Source organism: Caretta caretta, chromosome 24 (genome assembly GCF_965140235.1).
Source record: "Caretta caretta isolate rCarCar2 chromosome 24, rCarCar1.hap1, whole genome shotgun sequence".
Lineage (NCBI taxonomy): Eukaryota > Metazoa > Chordata > Testudines > Cheloniidae > Caretta > Caretta caretta.
Window position 1 is genome coordinate 18,614,732 of NC_134229.1, and position 21,071 is coordinate 18,635,802.

Below are 21,071 nucleotides of genomic sequence, written 5' to 3' on the forward strand. Positions count from 1 at the left end.
GGTCACCTATGCAAATTGGTGAGGATTTTTACCAAACCTTCCCCAGGAAGTGGGGTGCAAGGGTTGGGAGGATTTTGGGGGGAAAGACATGTCCAAACTACGTTTCCCAGTAAACCCAGGTAAAGTTTGGTGGTGGCAGTGGAAATCCAAGGGAAAGGGTACAATAGCTTGTACCTTGGGGAAGTTTTAAACTAAGCTGGTAAAAGTAAGCTTAGGAGGTTTTCATGCAGGTCCCCACATCTGTACCCTAGAGTTCAGAGTGGGGAAGGAACATTGACAATGCCGTAGGGATGCTAACGAAGAACTTTAGCACCAGAAAAGTGCTGACCCCAAAGGCAGGGGCATCTCGTGTGCAGACCACCGTGTTCCTCCCTCCCCCCATCGAAGGCAAAGCCCACGTGGGTGGGGGCCCTGCCACCTTGTTCTCTGGGAGAAGAAGCTGTAAGGATGGATTGAGGGAACCCTGCTTCACTGGGCCGGCTGGACGCTTACAGGGACCGGAACCGGATGCAAAGTGGGGATCCCTGGAGACCGTCTGGGGGCACCTGAAAAGATTTTGGAAAATGGCAGTTTCTTCTTTCACTGCCACCGTTTGGAATTACAGACTGCGACTCACCCGGGCATGAATTTTACCTGCTTTAACCCCTTGTGACCCTCATTCCCTTTCCTTAGCTCACGAACCTTTAGCGAGATTCCTACAGACCTGGCTGCCAGCGTTCCCTTTGGTGTAGGACCTGGGGTCTCGTGGCCCTGGGGTAAGAGAGCAGTCTCCTGGGGCAGGGGACAACCTGGGTGGCCTAGTTTGGGGTGTACGTGACCTTTCATAGAATATAAGGGTTGGAAGGGACCCCAGAAGGTCATCTAGTCCAACCCCCTGCTCGAAGCAGGACCAATTCCCAGTTAAATCATCCCAGCCAGGGCTTTGTGAAGCCTGACCTTAAAAACCTCTAAGGAAGGAGATTCTACCACCTCCCACTTTCCTCACAAAGTCCGGCTTGTCTGAGAGTATCTGAGGGGACTGGCTGTGACTCCGGGGTCAGACGGGGGCAGCGATCCAGGAGTTCACGCTGGGTGAAATCTGTTCACAGAGCACCACCGGCTGGGGGGATCTGCCCTGTTTCCTGACACCTTCCCTGAGCCCGGCACTCCCAGTGGAGCCGCCCCAGAGAGCGGGACGAACTGAGCCCTGCAAAATCAACCTAGAAGGACATTTCTCCCCTCCAGGGCTTTCCCGCCCGCCTGGACAGCTGGGTGAGCCACGGCCTCTCCTTCCCACAGCCCTCCTTCCCCAGGGGAGCTTAGCCAGCCGGTGCCTTTCCCCAGCGATGGGCCTTGCCTTCCGGGAGGGGGTCCAGGCAGGACTCCTGGGTTCCATTCCCTGGCCCTGCAAGGGGAGAGGGGTCCAGTGGTTAGAGCAGGGGGCTTGGGAGCCAGGACTCCTGGGCTCTATCCCTGGCTTTCAGAAGGGAGTGGGGTCTGGTGGGTTACAGGGTGGGGTACTGGGAGTCAGGACTCCCGGGTTCTCTTCCTGCCAGCATCACTTGTGCACAGATAGGGGCGGGGGGGGGGGCGGTATGGGGCAGTCAGGGGACAAGGAGCTAGGGGGGTGCTTTCCCCACAACTCGCTTTATTCAGCCAATGCACAAAAGGAACCCACAATCTCCCCCAAAGAGAAGCAGCAGCAAGTGGCTACTGAAGGGAGGTGCACTGCAGCCCAGCAAGCAGCAGAAGGGGAGGATGCCAGGCCGGGGCTCAGGGCTCCCCGATGCCTCCACCGGCCCTGGGAGCTGGGTAGCACTTGGCCTGGCTCAGGATCTCCACCACGCCCTTGGCGTATTTCTTCAACAACAATCTCTTCACGCAGGCGCCAGGGGAGCCGCATCTAGCCGCAGTATTCCTCAGTATGATGTTACCTGGACAGGGGGAGAGACGTGATCGGGGGTTCCCAATTCCCCCCCCCCGACCCTCATGAGGTCTCTCACACACTCCTCTCCCAGCAGGACTGCACCCGGCTCTGCAGGCAGAGTGGGGTCTAGTGCTCAGAGCAGGGGGCCTGGAACAATGTGAGAACATAAGAGGAATGGCCCTCCTGGGTCACACCAAAGGTCCATCTAGCCCAGTATCCTCTGGCCAATGCCAGGTGCCCCAGAGGGAATGAACAGAACAGGGAATCATCCAGTGATCCATCCCGTCGCCCATTCCCAGCTCCTGGCAAACAGAGGCTAGGGCCACCTTCCCTGCCCATCCTGGCTAATAGCCACAGATGGACCTGTCCTCCAGGAACTTCTCTAGTTCTTGTTTGAACCCTGTTATAGTCTGCGCCTTCACAACATCCTCTGGCACGGAGTTCCACAGGTTGACTGTGCATTGTGTGAAGCAGTACTTCCTTTGGTTTATTTTATACCTGCTGCCTGTGGTGACCCCTCGTTCTTACGTTAGGAGGAGTAAATAACACTTCCTTCTTTACTTCCTCCACACGCTTCAACCTTCTTTAGACCTCGATCATATCCCCCCTTAGCCGTTTCATTTCCAAGGTGAAGAGTCCCACTCTTATTAATCTCTCCTCATATGGCAGCCATTCCATCCCCCTCATCATTTTGGTTCGCATTTTCTGAAGCCTTTCCGGTTCCAAAAGATCTTTTTTGAGACAGGGCGACCACATCCGTCCGCAGTGTTCAAGCTGTGGGCGTCCCATGGATTTATATTTAGGCAACACGATCTTTGGGGTTAGATCTCTGTCCTATTCTCTGTCCCTTTATGAATGATTCGCAGCATTCTGTTTGCTTTTTTGACGGCCGCTGCACATGGAGTGGATGATTTCAGAGAACTCTCCACAGTGACTCCAAGATCTTTCTTGAGTGGTAAATTTGACACATCATTGTGTATGTCTACTTGGGATTACGTTTGCCCATGTGCATTACTTTGCATTTATCAACACTGAATTTCCTCTGCCATTTTGATGCCCAGTCACCCAGTTCTGAGAGACCCTTTAGTACCTCTTCACAGTCTGCTTTGGACTTTACTATCTTGAGTAGGTTTTTATTTTCTGCAAATTTTCCCACCTCACTATTTACCCTTTTTTCCAGAACATTTCGGAATATGGTGAATAGCACTGGGCCCAGTGCAGATCCCTGGGGGACTCCCACTATTTACCTCTCTCCCTTCTGAAATCTGACCATTTCTTCCTACCCTTTTTTCCCTATCTTTTAACCAGTTACTGAGCCATGAGAGGATTTTATCCCATGACAGCTCACTTTGCTTAAGAGCCTTTGGTGAGGGACGCTTTCTGAAAATCTAAGTACACGAAATCCATGGGATCCCCCTTGTCCACACGCTTGTTGACCCCCTCAGAGAATTCTCGTACACTGGTGAGGCGTGATTTCCCTTTACCGAAACCATGTTGACCCTTCCACAACTAATTATGTTCATCTATGTGGCTGACAGTTCTCTTCTTTTCTATAGTTTCAATGAGTTTGCCCTGTAGTGAAGTCAGACTTATTGGCCTGTAGTTGCCGGGATCACCTCTGGAGCCCTGGAGCCAGACAGCCAGCCCCCCCCCCCGCCCCCTCAGACCAGCATTGCTGGAAACACAGGAGGAAGCCGGAACAGGGCACTTAACATATATTCCAGCTCAGCCTTTGAAGCTGTGAAAGCACAGGTGTGCTGCTACAATGTGCCTCTGGGAACAGATACAACGATTAAGCTCACAGCAGGCAGAGGCCCTGTGACAGACATGGCTCTTAGCCCCTACTAAATAGCGTGATGCACACACCCCAACATCCTAGGTGTGAAAATATTTACCCTGATAAAAGAAATGTCCAGTTGTCGACACTTATTGTTTCTCTCCCTTGCAAGTGTAAACTACTCTTGCGAAAGCTGGCGTCACCCAGACAGACCAGCCCCAATTTGGCATAAGAAAGGAGAAAGAGAATAAAGGAGTACAGAGGTATAAGTAGGGGACCTACAGCACCATGATTTTGGAGTGCTTTTCACTATCTATCTGCTGGTCAGATAAGTGACAGCCTCCCAAGGCTTCTGCAGCTAAGAGGGTCCCTAAGCCTTGTCCCTTATTCGTCTTTCCGTGGAATTGAGTGACCGATCCTGGCTTGGCACCGCTGGAATCGAGAGATGCAAGGAGGGTAAGAAGCACCCACACCTGATCGCCTATCTTTAGTGAACACAAATTTTGAAATAGAGCTCTGTACTTTGTTTTCTTTCTTTGGGATTGTGGCTTCAGTTTTGTAACTTGTTTGTGTGTGTAACATCTCTACATTTAAATAAGTAGGCTAAAATACTAGCAATTTTGTAACCACATGATTAGAATCTAGCTTAATAAATTTTGGTAACCATTTGTGCATAAGCCTGACTTGTTTTCTCTGGTTTACTGTAAAGCAGCCAACACAATGAAAGAACCTCAGCCGTTTTGGCTCTAAAGTCTGGCCATTAGGTGAGAGTACGAAGAGCCTAGCGTTGAGTTGTGCCGCCTCCACGGGGCAAACTCTTGGGCCACCTGTCAGTCAATCCTGGCTGCCCGCTGCGAAGGAGCTCTGAGCTCTAGCAGTTAAAGTGACGGGTGTGGAGAGGCTCTTAGTGCTGCCATTGGGGCACCTGTCAGTCAGTATTGACTGCCGCTGCGAAGGAGCTCTGAGCTCTAGCAGTTAAAGTCACGGGTGGTTAGGACCTTGGGGCATCCGTCAGCCTAGCCTGGGCTGCCCGCCGCGAAGGGACAGTGCGTCCTAGCGGTTAAAGTCACGGATGGTATAAACGGGCATAGCTGGCACCTCACCGAACATCCTTGGCCATCGGCTAACAAGCCCTTTTTCGAAACAGGCGTGTCATTAGCCATCCTCCAGCCAGTTGAGACAGAAGCTGATTTAAATGGTAGGTTACAAACCACAGTTTGTAGTTCTGTAATTTGACATTTGAGTTCCTTCCAAACTCTTGGGTGAATCCCATCTGGTCCTGGTGACTTATCACTGTTTAATTTATCAATTTCTTGCAAAAACTCCTGTAATGACTCCTCAATCTGGGACAGTTCCTCAAATTTGACACCAAAACAGAATGGCTCCGGTTTGGGAATCTCCCTCCCATCCTCAGCCGTGAAGACTGATGCAGAGAATTCATTTAGTTTCTCCGCAGTGGCCTTATCCTCCTTGGGTGCTCCTTTGGCATCTCGGCAAGTAGGACTCCTGGGTTCTCTCTGCAACTCTGCCAGGGGAGTGGAGTCTAGTGCATGAGAGCAAGGGGGGCTGGGACTGAGCCGGGACACCTGGGCTCCACCTCATGCTCTGTGTTCAGACCCCTCCCACATCTGGAGGACTTACCCCGTGCTAATATCCCAGATTCCACAACACAATGGTCCTCGGTGCCGGTGCAGGCCAAGACCCCCTTCCCGTTCCAGAGATATGGCCCCACTCTGAGGAACGACAGGCACTGCCGGCCGTTGGGGACGGAGCTCACAGTTGGCACTGAGAACAGTCAGACACACACAGTCAGCCAAGGGTGGGGAGTCACCACACATTGGGCTCAATCCCAGCTCGGGGAAGGGAGTGGGGTCTAGTGGTTAGGAATGGGGGCTTTGGGCTGGGAGCCAGGACTCCTGGGTTCTCTCCAGGCAGGTGTGGCCGGAGCAGGGCTCTCGGTTTGCAGCAGACACACACCTGGGATGGCCCCGGCATTGCAGCCGTCGGTGTCACAGCAGGCGATGTTCGCCAGCACGGTGACATTGTGCGGGTACGTCAGCGAGAAGGGGCCGGGCTCACAGTTCTTGGGCTGCAGGCACGATTTACCCGTGTAGTAGAAGGAGTTTCCGTCTGTGGAAGGGAAACAGAGCATCACCTCTGAGCTCCCCAATGGACCCCCAGCCGCTCCATCCTCCCCTTTTGTTCCATCCACCCCACCCCCAACTAATCTCATCTCCCCACCCCCCGTGATAAAATCCTCTCTTCTGTCTGATCCAGGCCCCACAGCCACCCACTGCAATACCCCATCTCCTCCCATCCCCCGTCAATGACATTATCATTCCAGACTGAGCAGTCCCTGCTCCTGGAGAGGAGCGGAGACTATTGGTTAGAGTAGGGGGAGGGGCTGGGAGCCAGGATTCCTGGGTTCGACCCCTGGCTTCAGGAGGACAATGGTGTCTACACTGAGTAGAAATCTTCTTTAACTCACCCAGCCTCATCTCTGCCACGACGGTGATGCAGGTCCCTTCTGAGGGGGCGCAGGGCTGCAGGGGGCCGGAGCACGATTGCTCTCTGGACGCACACACCTCGCATTGCAGAGCGCTCCCTGGAGGTTGGAAAAATCCATTCTCAGTACAAACCCCAGCTCCACACCCCTCCTCAGGCAGTGCCTGTGGGCGAAATATCACCAGGAACCAAGAGGTGGCGCTGTGGGAGTTGTAACCACCAATGCCTCCTCACTGAACGTGTGGTCAGGCAGATCTTGGAGAAATGCCACCTGCTTTTGCAGCAGTTCTGCCCAGTTCCATTTAACTCTCCGGATGGGGAAAGGCATCTTGCTATCTGGTCATTTCTATCTTACTCAAAACCACAGACAAGTCTGTTTGCTGCCTGAGTGTCTGTGGCTAGAATACATTTTCAGCTGCTGACGTGGCTATCTGGGGTGCAGCTTGTGCCTGCGAACAAACCCCACACGTCTGTGTAGACAGAAAAACAAGAATTCGGCTGTTCTGAAGAGGGGTTTCTGCCTGGCTTTGCAGTGAACCTTTCTCACACACACACAGACCCCGCCGTAACTCTCTGCTCCAGGCCTCTGCCTCTCAGAGTTACATCAGCTCAGCCACACTCGACTTCAGCCCACTTTTCATGGCTGATCCTGCCAATTCTCTTCTTCAGAATACAATTCACGCTTGTTAACTCTTTGGATTAATGGCTCTTCGTCTCCAGCCAGCGATCCCACGAGCATCAACTCTTTCCTCTCCAGAGCGTGGGGGCCTTTAAATTCATTACGTGAGCATAAGGTAGTTTTAAGAAAGAAAGAAAGAAAGAAAGAAAGGAAGATTTTCCCACTTTGGTTTTTTTAGAGCATTCATGTGGAAAAATCAATTAAACATTAGAACACCTTCCCCGCCCCTTCTATGTCCCTAGATGGTTGCAAAGTTATATTATCCCTATCAAAGAAATATGGAAACTGAGGTAGAAAAAAGATGTGTTCAATTCAGTGTTAGAACCAAGAAGACAGCTGAGAAATCCTCACTCCTGACTCCCAGCCCACTCTAACCCACGAGATCCCACGCCTGTTTCAGAGCCACGGACAGAACCCGGGAGTCCTGATTTGCAGCCATCTCTGCTCAAACTCACTACACCCCAGCCCGCTTCTACAGCTGGGGAATGAGCCCAGAAGTCCTGGCTCCCAGCCCCCACCCGTTGCACCCCCATTCCCCTTTCAAACCCGGGGAATAAACCCAGGAGTCCTGGCAGGAATCTCAGCGCTGACAGGCAGGGGAACATTTCTAGGCAGGATGACATGTGGACGGGGGTGCTGCTCCTCATCCGGATGACCCCAAGCTCGGGCGAGAGCTGGAGGAGAAACGAGAAGAAGGAAGGACAGACAGACTCAGACCCGCTGGCCAGGCCCCTAGCGTGGGCTGTGGGAGTCCCAGACTCCAATCCCTGCTCTCCCCGAGTCAGCCGGGGGACGTGGCTATGGGTTTTCCTCTTGCTGGTTTTACCCACAAATTCCATCCTGACCCCAGAATCTGCCATCCACAGCGGCACGTTCCCCTAGTGAATTCCCGACCCCACCACCCGGCTCCCTGTGACCGCGTATGGATGGGACTCACCTGTGGCCAGGAGAGTTGACAGCAGGCAGAGGGGCAGAGCCACCCACATGGTGCCTGGATGTTAGCTGCAATGACAGAACAGTGAGGAAGCATCTGGCTGTGGTTTTATCCAGCAGGTTGGCAAATACCTGCCCCATGGGGGATCGGCTGGGGCTGCCCCATGACATCCTGGTGGACCCGGAGATGGGAGATTTCACAGCCCTGCATGTGACATTGTCTGATCAGGTGATGCAATGTGTCTTGAGGCCAATTCCCTTGTGCGTTAGTGGAGATCAGTGGTTCTCAGCCAGGGGTCCATGTACTCCAGGGGTACACACAGGTCTTCCATGGGGTACATTAGCTTATCTTGATGTTTGCCTCATTTTACAACAGGCCAGATATAAAGCACGAGTGAAGTCAGTACGAGCTAAAATTTCCTGACACAATGACTTGTTTGTGCAGCTCTATGTACGATCCACTGAACTGTCAGAACAATATTTATATCCCATTTTTATATCCCAAATATTTATATTTATATAACCCTGCACCCCAAGCCCGGTGCCTGGCAGAAGCACCAGGTGGCGGGGGAAGCCCCAGCGCCCGGATCCCAGCTGCGGCTGTGGCCCGGGCACTGGAAGAGCTCTCACCCCCAGCTGGCGGCGGGACAGATCTTTCCTGGTCTTGGGGACGTGGGCGGGGGGGCTGCAAGGGGGTGGGTGGACTGGGACAGGACTAAGGGGTGGAACCGGGGCAGGGCCACGGGGGAAGGAGCAGAACAGGGGTGGGACTGCAGACAGAAGGGGCGGGCGGACCCCTGGGCCTGCACAGCCCAGCCTTCCCGGCTTCTCGCTGGCCACCATGAGCCTGAAGTAGCAACCGCCACCGATGGAAGAACAAGAGACACATGCAGCGTGCGGCCAGCTGCTCCCCAGGGCCGGCCAGCTGAGCTCTCACCACTGTGACCTGCCCTGGGGTCCCGGTTGCTGTCCTGTGGATGCCGTCCCTCCCCTCGACCTCCAACCTAGACCTCCCCCACTGCAACTGGAGACCATTGCTCCTCGTTCTGTCATCTGCCACCACTGAGAACAGCCGAGCTCCATCCTCTTTGGAACCCCCCTCAGGTAGTTGAAGGTGCTATCAAATTCCCCCTCACTCTTCTCTTCTGCAGACGAAAGAAGCCCAGTTCCCTCAGCCTCCCCTCCTAAGTCACGTGCTCCAGCCCCCTAATCATTTTCGTTGCCCTCCGCTGGACTCTCTCCAATTTGTCCACATCCCTTCTGTAGTGGGGGGCCCAAAACTGGACCCAGTACTCCAGATGTGGCCTCACCAGTGCCGAATAGAGGGGAATAATCACTTCCCTCCATCTGCTGGCAACGCTCCTACTGATGCAGCTCAAAATGCCTTTGGCCTTCTTGGCAACAAGGCCACCCTGCTGACTCATAGCCAGCTTCTCATCCACTGTAATCCCCAGGTCCTTCTCTGCGGAAAGGTTGCAGAACACCTGCCCCCTGCGGGATCGGCTGGGGCTGCCCCGTGACATCCTGGTGGGCCCAGAGATGGGAGATTTCACAACCCTGCATGTGACATTGGCTGATCAGGTGATGCCAATGTGTCTTGAGGCCAATTTCCTTGTGCATTCGTGGAGATCAGTGGTTCTCAGCCAGGGGTCCGTGTACCCCAGGGGTACACAGGTCTTCCAGGGTGGTACATCAGCTCACCTTTATATTTGCCTCATTTTACAACAGGCCAGATAAAAAGCACTAGTGAAGTCAGTACGAGCTAAAATTTCCTGACACAGTGGCTTCTTTGTGCAGCTCTATGTACTATCCACTGAACTGTAAGACCAATATTTATATCCCAGTGGAGTTATCTTATAATTACACAGTGGAAATGAGAAAGGAAGCTATTTGTCAGTCACAGTGTGGCCGTGACACTTTTATATATTTTTAGAATAACATAAGAAAGGACCTGTCATAAATATAAAGGGAAGGGGAACCACCTTTCTGTCCCTGGTTCTCTAAAATCCCTCATGGCCAGTGGCAAAACACTTTCACCTGTTGTCATAAATAGAAAGGGAAGTGTAAACCCCTTTATAATCCCTCCCGTCCAGAGGAAAAATCCTCTCACCTGTAAAGGGTTAAGAAGCTAAAGGTAACCTCGCTGGCACCTACCCAAAATGCCCAATGAGGAGATAAGATGCTTTCAAAAGCTGGGAGGAGGGAGAAAAACAAAGGGTCTGTGTTTGTCTGTGTGATGCTTTTGCCGGGGACAGAACAGGAATGGACTCTTAGAATTTAGTAAGTAATCTAGCTAGGTATGTGTTAGATTATGATTTCTTTAAATGGCTGAGAAAATAGCTGTGCTGAATAGAATGGATATTCCTGTCTGTGTGTCTTTTTGTAACTTAAGGTTTTGCCTTGAGGATTCTCTATGTTTTGAATTTGATTACCCTGGAAGGTATTTACCATCCTGATTTTACAGGGGTGATTCTTTCACCTTTTCTTTCATTCAAATTCTTCTTTTAAGAACCTGTTTGCTTTTTCATTGTTCTGAAGATCCAAGGGTTTGGGTCTGTGTTCACTTGTACAAATTGGGGAGGATTCTTATCAAGCCTTCCCCAGGAAAGGGGGTGTAGGACTTGGGGTGATATTTTGGGGGAAGACGTCTCCAAGTGGGCTCTTTCCCTGGTCTTTGTGTAAGACGCTTGGTGGTGGCAGCGTACGGTTCAAGGACAAGGCAAAGTTTGTACCTTGGGGAAGTTTTTAACCTAAGCTGGTAAGAATAAGCTGAGGGGGTCTTTCCTGCGGGTCCCCACATCTGTACCCTCGAGTTCAGAGTGGGGAAGGAACCCTGACAGGGCCACACTGGGTCAGACCAAAGGTCCATCTAACCCAGTATCCTGTCTTCCGACAGTGGCCAATGCCAGGTGCCCAGAGGGAATGAACAGAACAGGTAATCAAACATCAAGTGTTCCATCCCCTGTCATCCATTCACAGCTTCTGGCAAACAGAGGCTAAGGACACCATCCCTACCCAGCCTGGCTAATAGCCATTGATGGCCCTATCCTCCATGAATTTATCTAGCTCTTTTTTGAACCTAGTTTACTTTTGGACTTTGCACATTCCTCTGGCAAGGAGTTCCACAGGTTGATGGTGCATTATGTGAAAAAAACACTTCCCTTTGTTTTTTTAAACCTACTGCCTCTTAATTTCATTTGGTGGCCCCTCGTTCTTGTGTTATGAGAAGGAGTAAATAAAACTTCCTTAATTTTATGACCTTTTCTGAATCTTTTCCAATTCCGATATATCTTTTATACGCTGGGGTGACCACATCTCCACACAGTTTTCAAGAATGGGAGTAGCATGGATTTATATAGGGGCAATATGACATTTACTGTCTCATTATCTCTCCCTTTCTTAATGATTCCCAACATTCTGTTCTCTTTTTTGACATGCACTGCGTACTGTGAACTATCCACTGTGACTCCAAGATCTCTTTCTTGACTGGGAACAGCTAATTTAGACCCCATGTCTGGTTTTGGAAGCAAGAAGCTTTAAGTGAGGGGAAACTTGGGGTATCCAAGACACATCAGACTGCCACAAGGGGTACAGCTGTCTGGAAAGGTCGAGAGCCCCTGGCCTAGATCAAAGGCATGGCGAAGGTAGAACAGTGTGTTTGGAGTTTCCATTTCATGAAAACCAATGGGCCATGGTATGGTTTTCCCTTCCCCATCTGCTGTTTTAGCGGAGTAACAACCATTCACCCTGAGCACAGCCCTGGGACTCACTGACCCAGCAGAGATGCCTGAGGGATGCTAATGAGGAACTTTAGCACCAGAAAAGTGCTGACCCCAAAGGCAGGGGCCATCGCGTGTGCTGACTGCCGCGTTCCTCCCTCCCTCATCGAAGGCAAAGCCTACGTGGGTGGGGGCCCTGCCAGCTTGTTCTCTGGGAGAAGAAGCTGTAAGGATGGATTCAGGGAAGGATCCTGCCTCGCTGGGCTGGCTGGACTCTTACAGGGACCGGAACCGGATGGAAAGCGGGGATCCCCGGAGACGGTCTGGGGGCACCTGAAAAGACTTGGGAGAATGGCAGATTCTTCCATCACCGCCACCGTTTGGAATTACAGACTGCAACTCACCTGGGCATGAATTTTACCGCCTATAACCCCTCGTGACCCTCATTCCCTTTCCTTAGCTCACGAACCTTTAGCGCGTTTCCTACAGACCTGGCTGCCAGCGTTGCCTTTGCTGTAGGATCTGGGGTCCCGTGGCTCTGGGGTAAGTGACCGGTCTCCTGGGGCAGGGGACAACCTGGGTGCGCTGGTTTGGGGTGTACGTGACCTTTCCTCACAAAGTCCGGCTTGTCTGAGAGTATCTGAGGGGACTGGCTGTGACTCCGGGGTCAGACGGGGGCAGCGATCCAGGAGTTCACTCTGGGTGAAATCTGCTCAAAGAGCACCACCGGTTGGGGGGATCTGCCCTGTTTCCTGACACCTTCCCTGAGCCCGGCACTCCCAGTGGAGCCGCCCCAGAGAGCGGGACGAACTGAGCCCTGCAAAATCAACCTAGAAGGACATTTCTCCCCTCCAGGGCGTTCCCGCCCGCCTGGACAGCTGGGTGAGCCACGGCCTCTCCTTCCCACAGCCCTCCTTCCCCAGGGGAGCTCAGCCAGCCGGTGCCTTTCCCCCAGCCATGGGCCTTGCCTTGGGGGAGGGGGTCCAGGCAGGACTCCTGGGTTCCATTCCGTGGCCCTGCAAGAGGAGAGGGGTCCAGTGGTTAGAGCAGAGGGCTTGGGAGCCAGGACTCCTGGGCTCTATCCCTGGCTTTCAGAAGGGAGTGGGGTCTGGTGGGTTACAGGGTGGGGTACTGGGAGTCAGGACTCCCAGGTTCTCTTCCTGCCGGCATCACTTGTGCACAGATAGGGGCGGGGCCCGGTACGGGACGGTCAGGGGACAAGGAGCTGGGGGGTACTTTCCCCACAACTCGCTTTATTCAGCCAATGCACAAAAGCAACCCGCAATCTCCCCCAAAGAGAAGCAGCAGCCCGTGGCTACTGAAGGGAGGTGCACTGCAGCCCGGCACGCAGCAGAAGGGGAGGATTCCAGGCCGGGGCTCCGGGCTCCCCGATGCCTCCACCGGCCCTGGGAGCTGGGTAGCACTTGGCCTGGCTCAGGATCTCCGGCACGCCCTGGGCATATTTCTTCACCAACGCTGTCTTCACGCAGGCGCCAGGGGAGCCACATCCAGCCGCAGTCTTCCTCAGTATGATGTTACCTGGACAGGGGGAGAGACGTGATCGGAGGCTCCCAATTCCCCCCCCCCCCCGACCCTCATGAGGTCTCTCACACACTCCCCTCCCAGCAGGACTGCACCCGGCTCTGCAGGCAGAGTGGGGTCTAGTGCTCAGAGCAGGGGCCTGGAACAACGTGAGAACATAAGAGGAATGGCCCTCCTGGGTCACCCCAAAGGTCCATCTAGCCCAGTATCCTCTGGCCAATGCCAGGTGCCCCAGAGGGAATGAACAGAACAGGGAATCATCCAGTGATCCCTCCCCTGTCGCCCATTCCCAGCTCCTGGCAAACAGAGGCTAGGGCCACCTTCCCTGCCCATCCTGGCTAATAGCCACAGATGGACCTGTCCTCCAGGAACTTCTCTAGTTCCTGTTTGAACCCTGTTATAGTCTGCGCCTTCAAAACATCCTCTGGCAAGGAGTTCCACAGGTTGACTGTGCTTTGTGTGAAGCAGTACTTCCTTTGGTTTATTTTATACCTGCTGCCTGTGGTGACCCCTCGTTCTTATGTTAGGAGGAGTAAATAACACTTCCTTCTGAACTTCCTCCACACGCTTCGACCTTCTTTAGACCGCGATCATATCCCCCCTTAGCCGTTTCATTTCCAAGGTGAAGAGTCCCACTCTTATTAATCTCTCCTCATATGGCAGCCATTCCATCCCCCTTTGTGCATATATCTTCTTATTAGTACAACTGCATTCTTTGGAACTCAGTAGCCTAGCATTTTGGCTGTCATTTCCTGAAGCCTTTCCAATTCTAATTGATCTTTTTTGAGACAGGGCGACCACATCCGTACGCAGTGTTCAAGCTGTGGGCGTCCCATGGATTTATATTGAGGCAACACGATCTTATCTGTCCTATTCTCTGTCCCTTTATGAATGATTCCCAGCATTGTGTTTGCTTTTTTGACGGCCGCTGCACATGGAGTGGATGATTTCAGAGAACTCTCCACAGTGACTCCAAGATCTTTCTTGAGTGGTAAATTCGACCCATTATTGTGTATGTCTACTTGGGATTACGTTTGCCCATGTGTATTACTTTGCATTTATCAACACTGAATTTCCTCTGCCATTTTGTTGCCCAGTCACCCAGTTCTGAGAGACCCTTTAGTACCTCTTCACAGTCTGCTTTGGACTTAACTATCTTGAGTAGCTTTGTATCTTCTGCAAATTTTGCCACCTCACTATTTACTCCTTTTTCCAGAACATTTCGGAATTTGGTGAATAGGACTGGGCCCAGTGCAGATCCCTGGGGGACTCCCACTATTTACCGCTCTCCGTTCTGAAAACTGATCATTTCTTCCTACCCTTTTTTCCCTATCTTTTAACCAGTTACTGAGCCATGAGAGGATTTTATCCCATGACAGCTCACTTTGTTTAAGAGCCTTTGGTGAGGGACGCTTTCTGAAAATCTAAGTACACTATATCCACGGGATCCCCCTTGTCCACACGCTTGTTGAACCCTCAGAGAATTCTAGTAGATTGGTGAGGTCTGATTTCCCTTTACCGAAACCATGTTGACCCTTCCACAACAAAATATGTTCATCTATGTGGCTGAGAGTTCTCTTCTTTTCTATAGTTTCAGTGAGTTTGCCCTGTACTGAAGTCAGACTTATTGGCCTGTAGTTGCCGGGATCACCTCTGGAGCCCTTTTTCGAAACTGGCATGTCATTAGCCGTCCTCCAGCCAGTTGAGGCAGAAGCTGATTTAAATGGTAGGTTACAAACCACAGTTTGTAGTTCTGTAATTTGACGTTTGAGTTCCTTCCGAACTCTTGGGCGAATCCCATCTGGTCCTGGTGACTTATTACTGTTTAATTTATCAATTTCTTGCAAAAACTCCTGTAATGACTCCTCAATCCAGGACAGTTCCTCAGATTTGTCACCAAAACAGAATGGCTCAGGTATGAGAATCTCCCTCCCATCCTCAGCCATTAAGACTGATGCAGAGAATTCATTTAGTTTCTCTGCAGTGGCCTTATCCTCCTTGGGTGCTCCTTTGGCATCTCGGCAAGTAGGACTCCTGGGTTCTCTCTGCAACTCTGCCAGGAGAATGGAGTCTAGTGGGTCAGAGCAAGGGGGTCTGGGACTAAGCCGGGACACCTGGGCTCCACCGCATGCTCTGTGTTCAGACCCCTCCCACATCTGGAGGACTTACCCCGTGTTACTATCCCAGATTCCTCAACACAATGGTCCTCGGCGCCGGTGCAGGCCAAGACATCCTTCCCGTTCCAGTGATATGGCCCCACTCTGAGGAACGACAGGCACTGCCGGCCGTTGGGGACGGAGCTCACAGTTGGCACTGAGAACAGTCAGACACACACAGTCAGCCAAGGGTGGGGAGTCACCACACGCTGCGCTCGATCCCAGCTCGGGGAAGGGAGTGGGGTCGAGTGGTTAGAGCAGGGGGGCTGGGAGCCAGGACTCCTGGGTTCTCTCCAGGCAGGTGTGGCCGGAGCAGGGCTCTAGGTTTGCAGCAGACACACACCTGGGATGGCCCCGGCGTTGCAGCCGTCGGTGTCACAGCAGGCGATGTTCACCCGCACGGTGACATTGTGCGGGTAGGTCAGTGAGAAGGGGCCGAGCTCACAGTTCTTGGGCTCCAGGCACGATTTAGCCGTGTAGGAGAAGGGGGATCCCTCTGTGGAAGGGAAACAGAGCATCACCTCTGAGCTCCCCAATGGACCCCCAGCTGCTCCATCCTCCCCTTTTGTTCCATCCACCCCACCCCCAACTCATCTCATCTCCCCACCCCCCGCGATAAAATCCTCTCTTCTGTCTGATCCAGGCCCCACAGCCACCCACTTCAATTCCCCATCTCATCCCATCCCCCGTCTATGACATTATCTTTCCAGACTGAGCAGTCCCTGCTCCTGGAGAGGAGCAGAGTCTATTCCTTAGAGTAGGGAGAGGGACTGGGAGCCAGGACTCCTGGGTTCGACCCCTGGCTTCAGGAGGACAATGGTGTCTACACTTAGTAGGAATCTTCCTTCACTCACCCAGCCTGATCTCTGCCACGACAGTGATGCAGGTCCCTTCCGAGGGGGCGCAGGGCTGCAGGCGGCCGGAGCACGATTGCTCTCTGGACGCACACACCTCGCATTGCAGAGCGCTCCCTGGAGGTTGGAAAAATCCCTTCTCAGTACAAACCCCGGCTCCCCACCCCTCCCAGGCAGTGCCCGTGGGCTAAATACCACCAGGAACCAAGAGGTGGCACTGTGGGAGTTGTTACCACCAATGCCTCCTCACTGAACGTGTGGGCCGGCAGAACTTGGAGAAATGCCACCTGCTTTTGCAGCAGTTCTGCCCAGTTCCATTTAACTCTCCGGATGGGGAAAGGCATCTTGCTAGCTGGTCATTTGTATCTTACTCAAAACCACAGACAAGTCTGTTTGCTGCCTGAGTGTCTGTGGCTAGAATACATTTTCACCTGCTGACGTGGCTATCTGGGGTGCAGCTTGTGCCTGCGAACAAACCCCACACGTCTGTGTAGACAGAAAAACAAGAATTCGGCTGCTCTGAAGAGGGGTTTCTGCCTGGCTTTGTGGTGAACCTTTCTCACACACACACACACAGACCCCGCCGTAACTCTCTGCTCCAGGCCTCTGCCTCTCAGAGTTACATCAGCTCAGCCACACTCGACTTCAGCCCACTTTTCATCGCTGATCCTGCCAATTCTCTTTTTCAGCATACAGTTGACGCTTGTTAAGCCTTTGGATTGATGGCTGTTTGTCTCCAGCCAGCGATCCCAGGAACATGAACTCTTTCCTCTACAGAGCGTGGGGGCCTTTAAATTCATTACGTGAGCATAAGGTAGTTTTAAGAAAGAAAGAAAGAAAGAAAGAAAGAAAGATTTTCCCACTTTGGTATTTTTAGAGCTTTCATGTGGAAACATCAATTAAACCTTAGAACACCTTCCCCGCCCCTTCTATGTCCCTAGATGGTTGCAAAGTTATATTATCCCTATCAAAGAAATATGGAAACTGAGATAGAAAAAAGATGTGTTCAATTCAGGGTTAGAACCAAGAAGACAGCTGAGAAGTCCTCACTCCTGACTCCCAGCCCACTCTAACCCACGAGATCCCACTCCTCTTTCAGAGCCACGGACAGAACCCGGGAGTCCTGATTTGCAGCCATCTCTGCTCAAACTCACAACACCCCAGCCCGCTTCTACAGCTGGGGAATGAGCCCAGAAGTCCTTGCTCCCAGCCCCCACCCGTTGCACCTCCATTCCCCTTTCAAACCCGGGGAATAAACCCAGGAGTCCTGGCAGGAATCTCAGCGCTGACAGGCAGGGGAACATTTTTAGGCAGGATGACATGTGGACGGGGGTGCTGCTCCTCATCGGGATGACCCCAAGCTCGGGCGAGAGGTGGAGGAGGAACGAGAAGAAGGAAGGACAGACAGACTCAGACCCGCTGGCCAGGCCCCTAGCGTGGGCTGTTGGAGTCCCAGGCTCCAATCCCTGCTCTCCCCGAGTCAGCCGGGGGACGTGGCGATGGGTTTTCCTCTTGCTGGTTTTACCCACAAATTCCATCCTGACCCCAGAATCCGCCATCCACAGTGGCACGTTCCCCAAGTGAATTCCCGACCCCACCACCCGGCTCCCTGTGACCGGGGATGGACGGGACTCACCTGTGGCCAGGAGAGCGGACAGCAGGCAGAGGGGCAGAGCCACCCACATGGTGCCTGGATGTTAGCTGCAGTGACAGAACAGTGAGGAAGCATCTGGCTGTGGTTTCATCCGGCAGGTTGGCAAATACCTGCCCCCTGGGGGATCGGCTGGGGCTGCCCCATGACATCCTGGTGGACCCGGAGATGGGAGATTTCACAGCCCTGCATGTGACATTGTCTGATCAGGTGATGCAATGTGTCTTGAGGCCAATTCCCTTGTGCGTTAGTGGAGATCAGTGGTTCTCAGCCAGGGGTCCATGTACTCCAGGGGTACACACAGGTCTTCCATGGGGTACATTAGCTTATCTTGATGTTTGCCTCATTTTACAACAGGCCAGATATAAAGCACGAGTGAAGTCAGTACGAGCTAAAATTTCCTGACACAATGACTTGTTTTTGCAGCTCTATGTACTATCCACTGAACTGTAAGAACAATATTTATATCCCAGTGGAGTTATCTTACAATTACACGGTGGAACTGAGAAAGGAAGCTATTTGTCAGTCACAATGTGGCCGTAACACTTATGTATTTTTATAATAACATAAGAAAGGACCTGTCATAAATATAAAGGGAAGGGGAACCACCTTTCTGTCCCCGGTGCTATAAAATCCCCCATGGCCAGTGGCAAAATACTTTCACCTGTTGTCATAAATAGAAAGGGAAGGGTAAACTCCTTTATAATCCCTCCTCTCCAGAGGAAAAATCCTCTGACCCGTAAAGGGTTAAGAAGCTAAAGGTAACCTCACTGGCACCTGACCAAAATGACCAATGAGGAGATAAGATACTTTCAAAAGCTGGGAGGAGAGAGAAAAACAAAGGGTCTGTGTCTGTCTGTGTGATGCTTTTGCCGGAGACAGAACAGGAATGGATTCTCAGAACTTAGTAAGTAATCTAGCTAGGTATGTGTTAGATTATGATTTCTTTAAATGGCTGAGAAAATAGCTGTGCTGCATAGAATGGATATTCCTGTCTGTGTGTGTCTTTTTGTAACTTAAGGTTTTGCCAAGAGGCATTATCTCTGTTTTGAATCTAATTCCCCTGTAAGGTATTTGCCATCCTGATTTTACAGAGGTGATTCTTTTCTACTTCTATTAAAAGCCTTCTTGTAAGGAAACTCAATGCTTTTTCATCGTTCTAAGATCCAAGGGTTTGGGTCTGTGGTCACCTGTACAAATTGGTGAGGATTTGTACCAAACCTTCCCCAGGAAGTGGGGTGCAAGGGTTGGGAGGATTTGGGGGGAAAGGTGTGTCCAAACTACGTTTCCCAGTAAACCCAGTTAAAGTTTGGTGGTGGCAGTAGAAATCTAGGGGCAAAGGACAAAATTAATTTGTACCTTGAGGAAGTTTTCACCTAAGCTGATGAAAGTAAGCTTAGGAGGTTTTCATGCAGGTCCCCACATCTGTACCCTAGAGTTCAGAGTGGGAAGGAACCTTGACATGGTGGCAGAGTGGTGGGATTAACCTGAAATCATTTTGAGATCAATTTGAGATTATTTTGAACCAGAAAAACGGACTTTAAAAAGGAAATATTTTTTTTTCCTTTGGGGCTGCTGGAAAGGAGGTCCAACTGAGAGCAACTAGTTTTTTCTCTGCTTTGGGGCCAGAGCAGAGACAAAAGGGGATTATCTTTGTGAATTGCAGGTTTTCTTTGCCTGGAGGCAGAGTAGTTAATCTCCTGCAGGGAAATTCACAGTCTTCAAAAACCCGAGGTTTTTTTCCCCCCTAAAATTAAATGGGGGGGGGGTGTTCTACCTATTTGCCTGGAGACAAAAGTGGCAGGGGTTTTTTTTTTAGGATTTTGATTTTTTTTTTAGAAGGAGCACAGATTGGAACACGAAATTTTTTTTTCTGTGGGGCTGCTGATAAGCAGGTTTCTAAGTAGTTGGAGGTTTATTGCTTTGATTTGGGGCCAGAGCAGAGACAAAGGGAATTGTCTTTTTCTGTAGGCTGACAATCACTATCAGAGAATAGGTATCGTATTCCAGCACAGCAAAATTTTACAGCCAAGTTTTGTTTGTTTATTTCCAAACCTCCGGTGTAAAGATAGTTAAAAACAGAGAGGTTAGGATGACAGAATCCACGGCTCAACAAAAGCTGGAATTAGCCAGATTTCAGGCTGAGGAAAAACAAAAGGAACATGAAAGACAGATAGAACTCATGCGGCTGGAGAAGGAAGTACAGGAGGCTGCCCACAGGAGGGAAATGGAGGCAAGGAAGCATGTGGAGGAGGAGAAGGAAAAAGAGAGGAAGCATGAACTGGAGATGGAGCAAGTAAAGACTCAGCAGAATATACCAACAAACCCTAGCAATCCTTCTCCAGGTAGCACTTCCCATCCCAGAAAGTTCCCCACCTACAAGGCAGGCGATCATACCGAGGCCTTCTTAGAAAAGTTCAAAAGGGCCTGCCTTGGGTACAGCATCCCTACAGACCAATATATGGTAGAGCTGAGGCCGCAGCTCAGTGGACAATTAGCTGAGGTGGCGGCTGAAATGCCTAAAGAACACATGAACGAGTATGAACTGTTTAAATCCAAGGCGAGAGTCAGAATGGGGATAACACCCAAGCATTCTCGTCGGAGGTTCAGAGCCCTAAGGTGGAAACCAGACGTGTCATTTACCCGACATGCCTACCACATTGTGAATCACTGGTATGCCTGGATATCAGGAGCAAGTGTTGAATCTCGAGGAAATTTGCCCTTCCTAATGCAAATGGAACAATTCTTAGAGGGTGTTCCTGAGGAAATAGAAAGATATGTCCTAGAAGGGAAGCCCAAAACTGTAATCGAGGCAGGAGAGATCGGAGCCAGATGGGTGCAGGTGGCAGAGAAGAAGAAAACTTGTCGCAGTTGGAGCGGAGACCAGAAGGGACAACCCCAGACCACACCCTCTTACCGGGGGTCACCCAAGGCCACACCTGCCTCCCAAAGAACCCTCCAGACAACTTATCGTCCCACCACCCCGTTCTCCAGCAACCCACCTCGCCCCAGTGACCCCTCATCTGGACGATGTTTTAAATGTAACGGGCTGGGGCAAGTAAAGGCCAACTGCCCCAAGAACCCCAACAGATTACAGCTCATTGCACCGGAATCACACCAAAGATCCGCAGGCCCAGATACCTCCCAGATACCCTTGGAGTGGAGAGAAACTGTGAGTGTGGGCAGGAAGAAGGTCACCGCGTGGAGGGACACCGGAGCACAAGTGTCAGCTATCCATGCTTCCTTAGTGGACCCCAATTTAATCAACCCAGAGACCCAAGTGACGATTCAACCCTTCAAGTCCCACTCTTTCCATTTGCCTACAGCCAAATTGCCTGTCCAGTACCAG

The 21,071-nt window shown here is 51.6% G+C and overlaps 2 protein-coding genes across 2 annotated transcripts; both read right to left on the minus strand.

The window, feature by feature from the left end:
- Positions 1 to 1,752: 1,752 nt before the first annotated feature.
- LOC125629865 (phospholipase A2 inhibitor and Ly6/PLAUR domain-containing protein-like) lies at positions 1,753 to 7,853 on the minus strand. The gene is made up of 5 exons (XM_048835227.2): positions 7,805 to 7,853; positions 6,172 to 6,288; positions 5,661 to 5,813; positions 5,325 to 5,468; positions 1,753 to 1,913 (listed from the first exon to the last, which is right to left on the minus strand). The coding sequence occupies exons 1-5, from the start codon at positions 7,851 to 7,853 to the stop codon at positions 1,753 to 1,755; spliced, it is 624 nt and encodes a 207-aa protein (XP_048691184.2).
- A 4,981-nt stretch (positions 7,854 to 12,834) lies between these two features.
- LOC125629806 (phospholipase A2 inhibitor and Ly6/PLAUR domain-containing protein-like) lies at positions 12,835 to 17,756 on the minus strand. Its single transcript, XM_075123056.1, has 5 exons — positions 17,708 to 17,756; positions 16,072 to 16,188; positions 15,561 to 15,713; positions 15,231 to 15,374; positions 12,835 to 13,058 (listed from the first exon to the last, which is right to left on the minus strand). The coding sequence occupies exons 1-5, from the start codon at positions 17,754 to 17,756 to the stop codon at positions 12,835 to 12,837; spliced, it is 687 nt and encodes a 228-aa protein (XP_074979157.1).
- Positions 17,757 to 21,071: the final 3,315 nt, after the last annotated feature.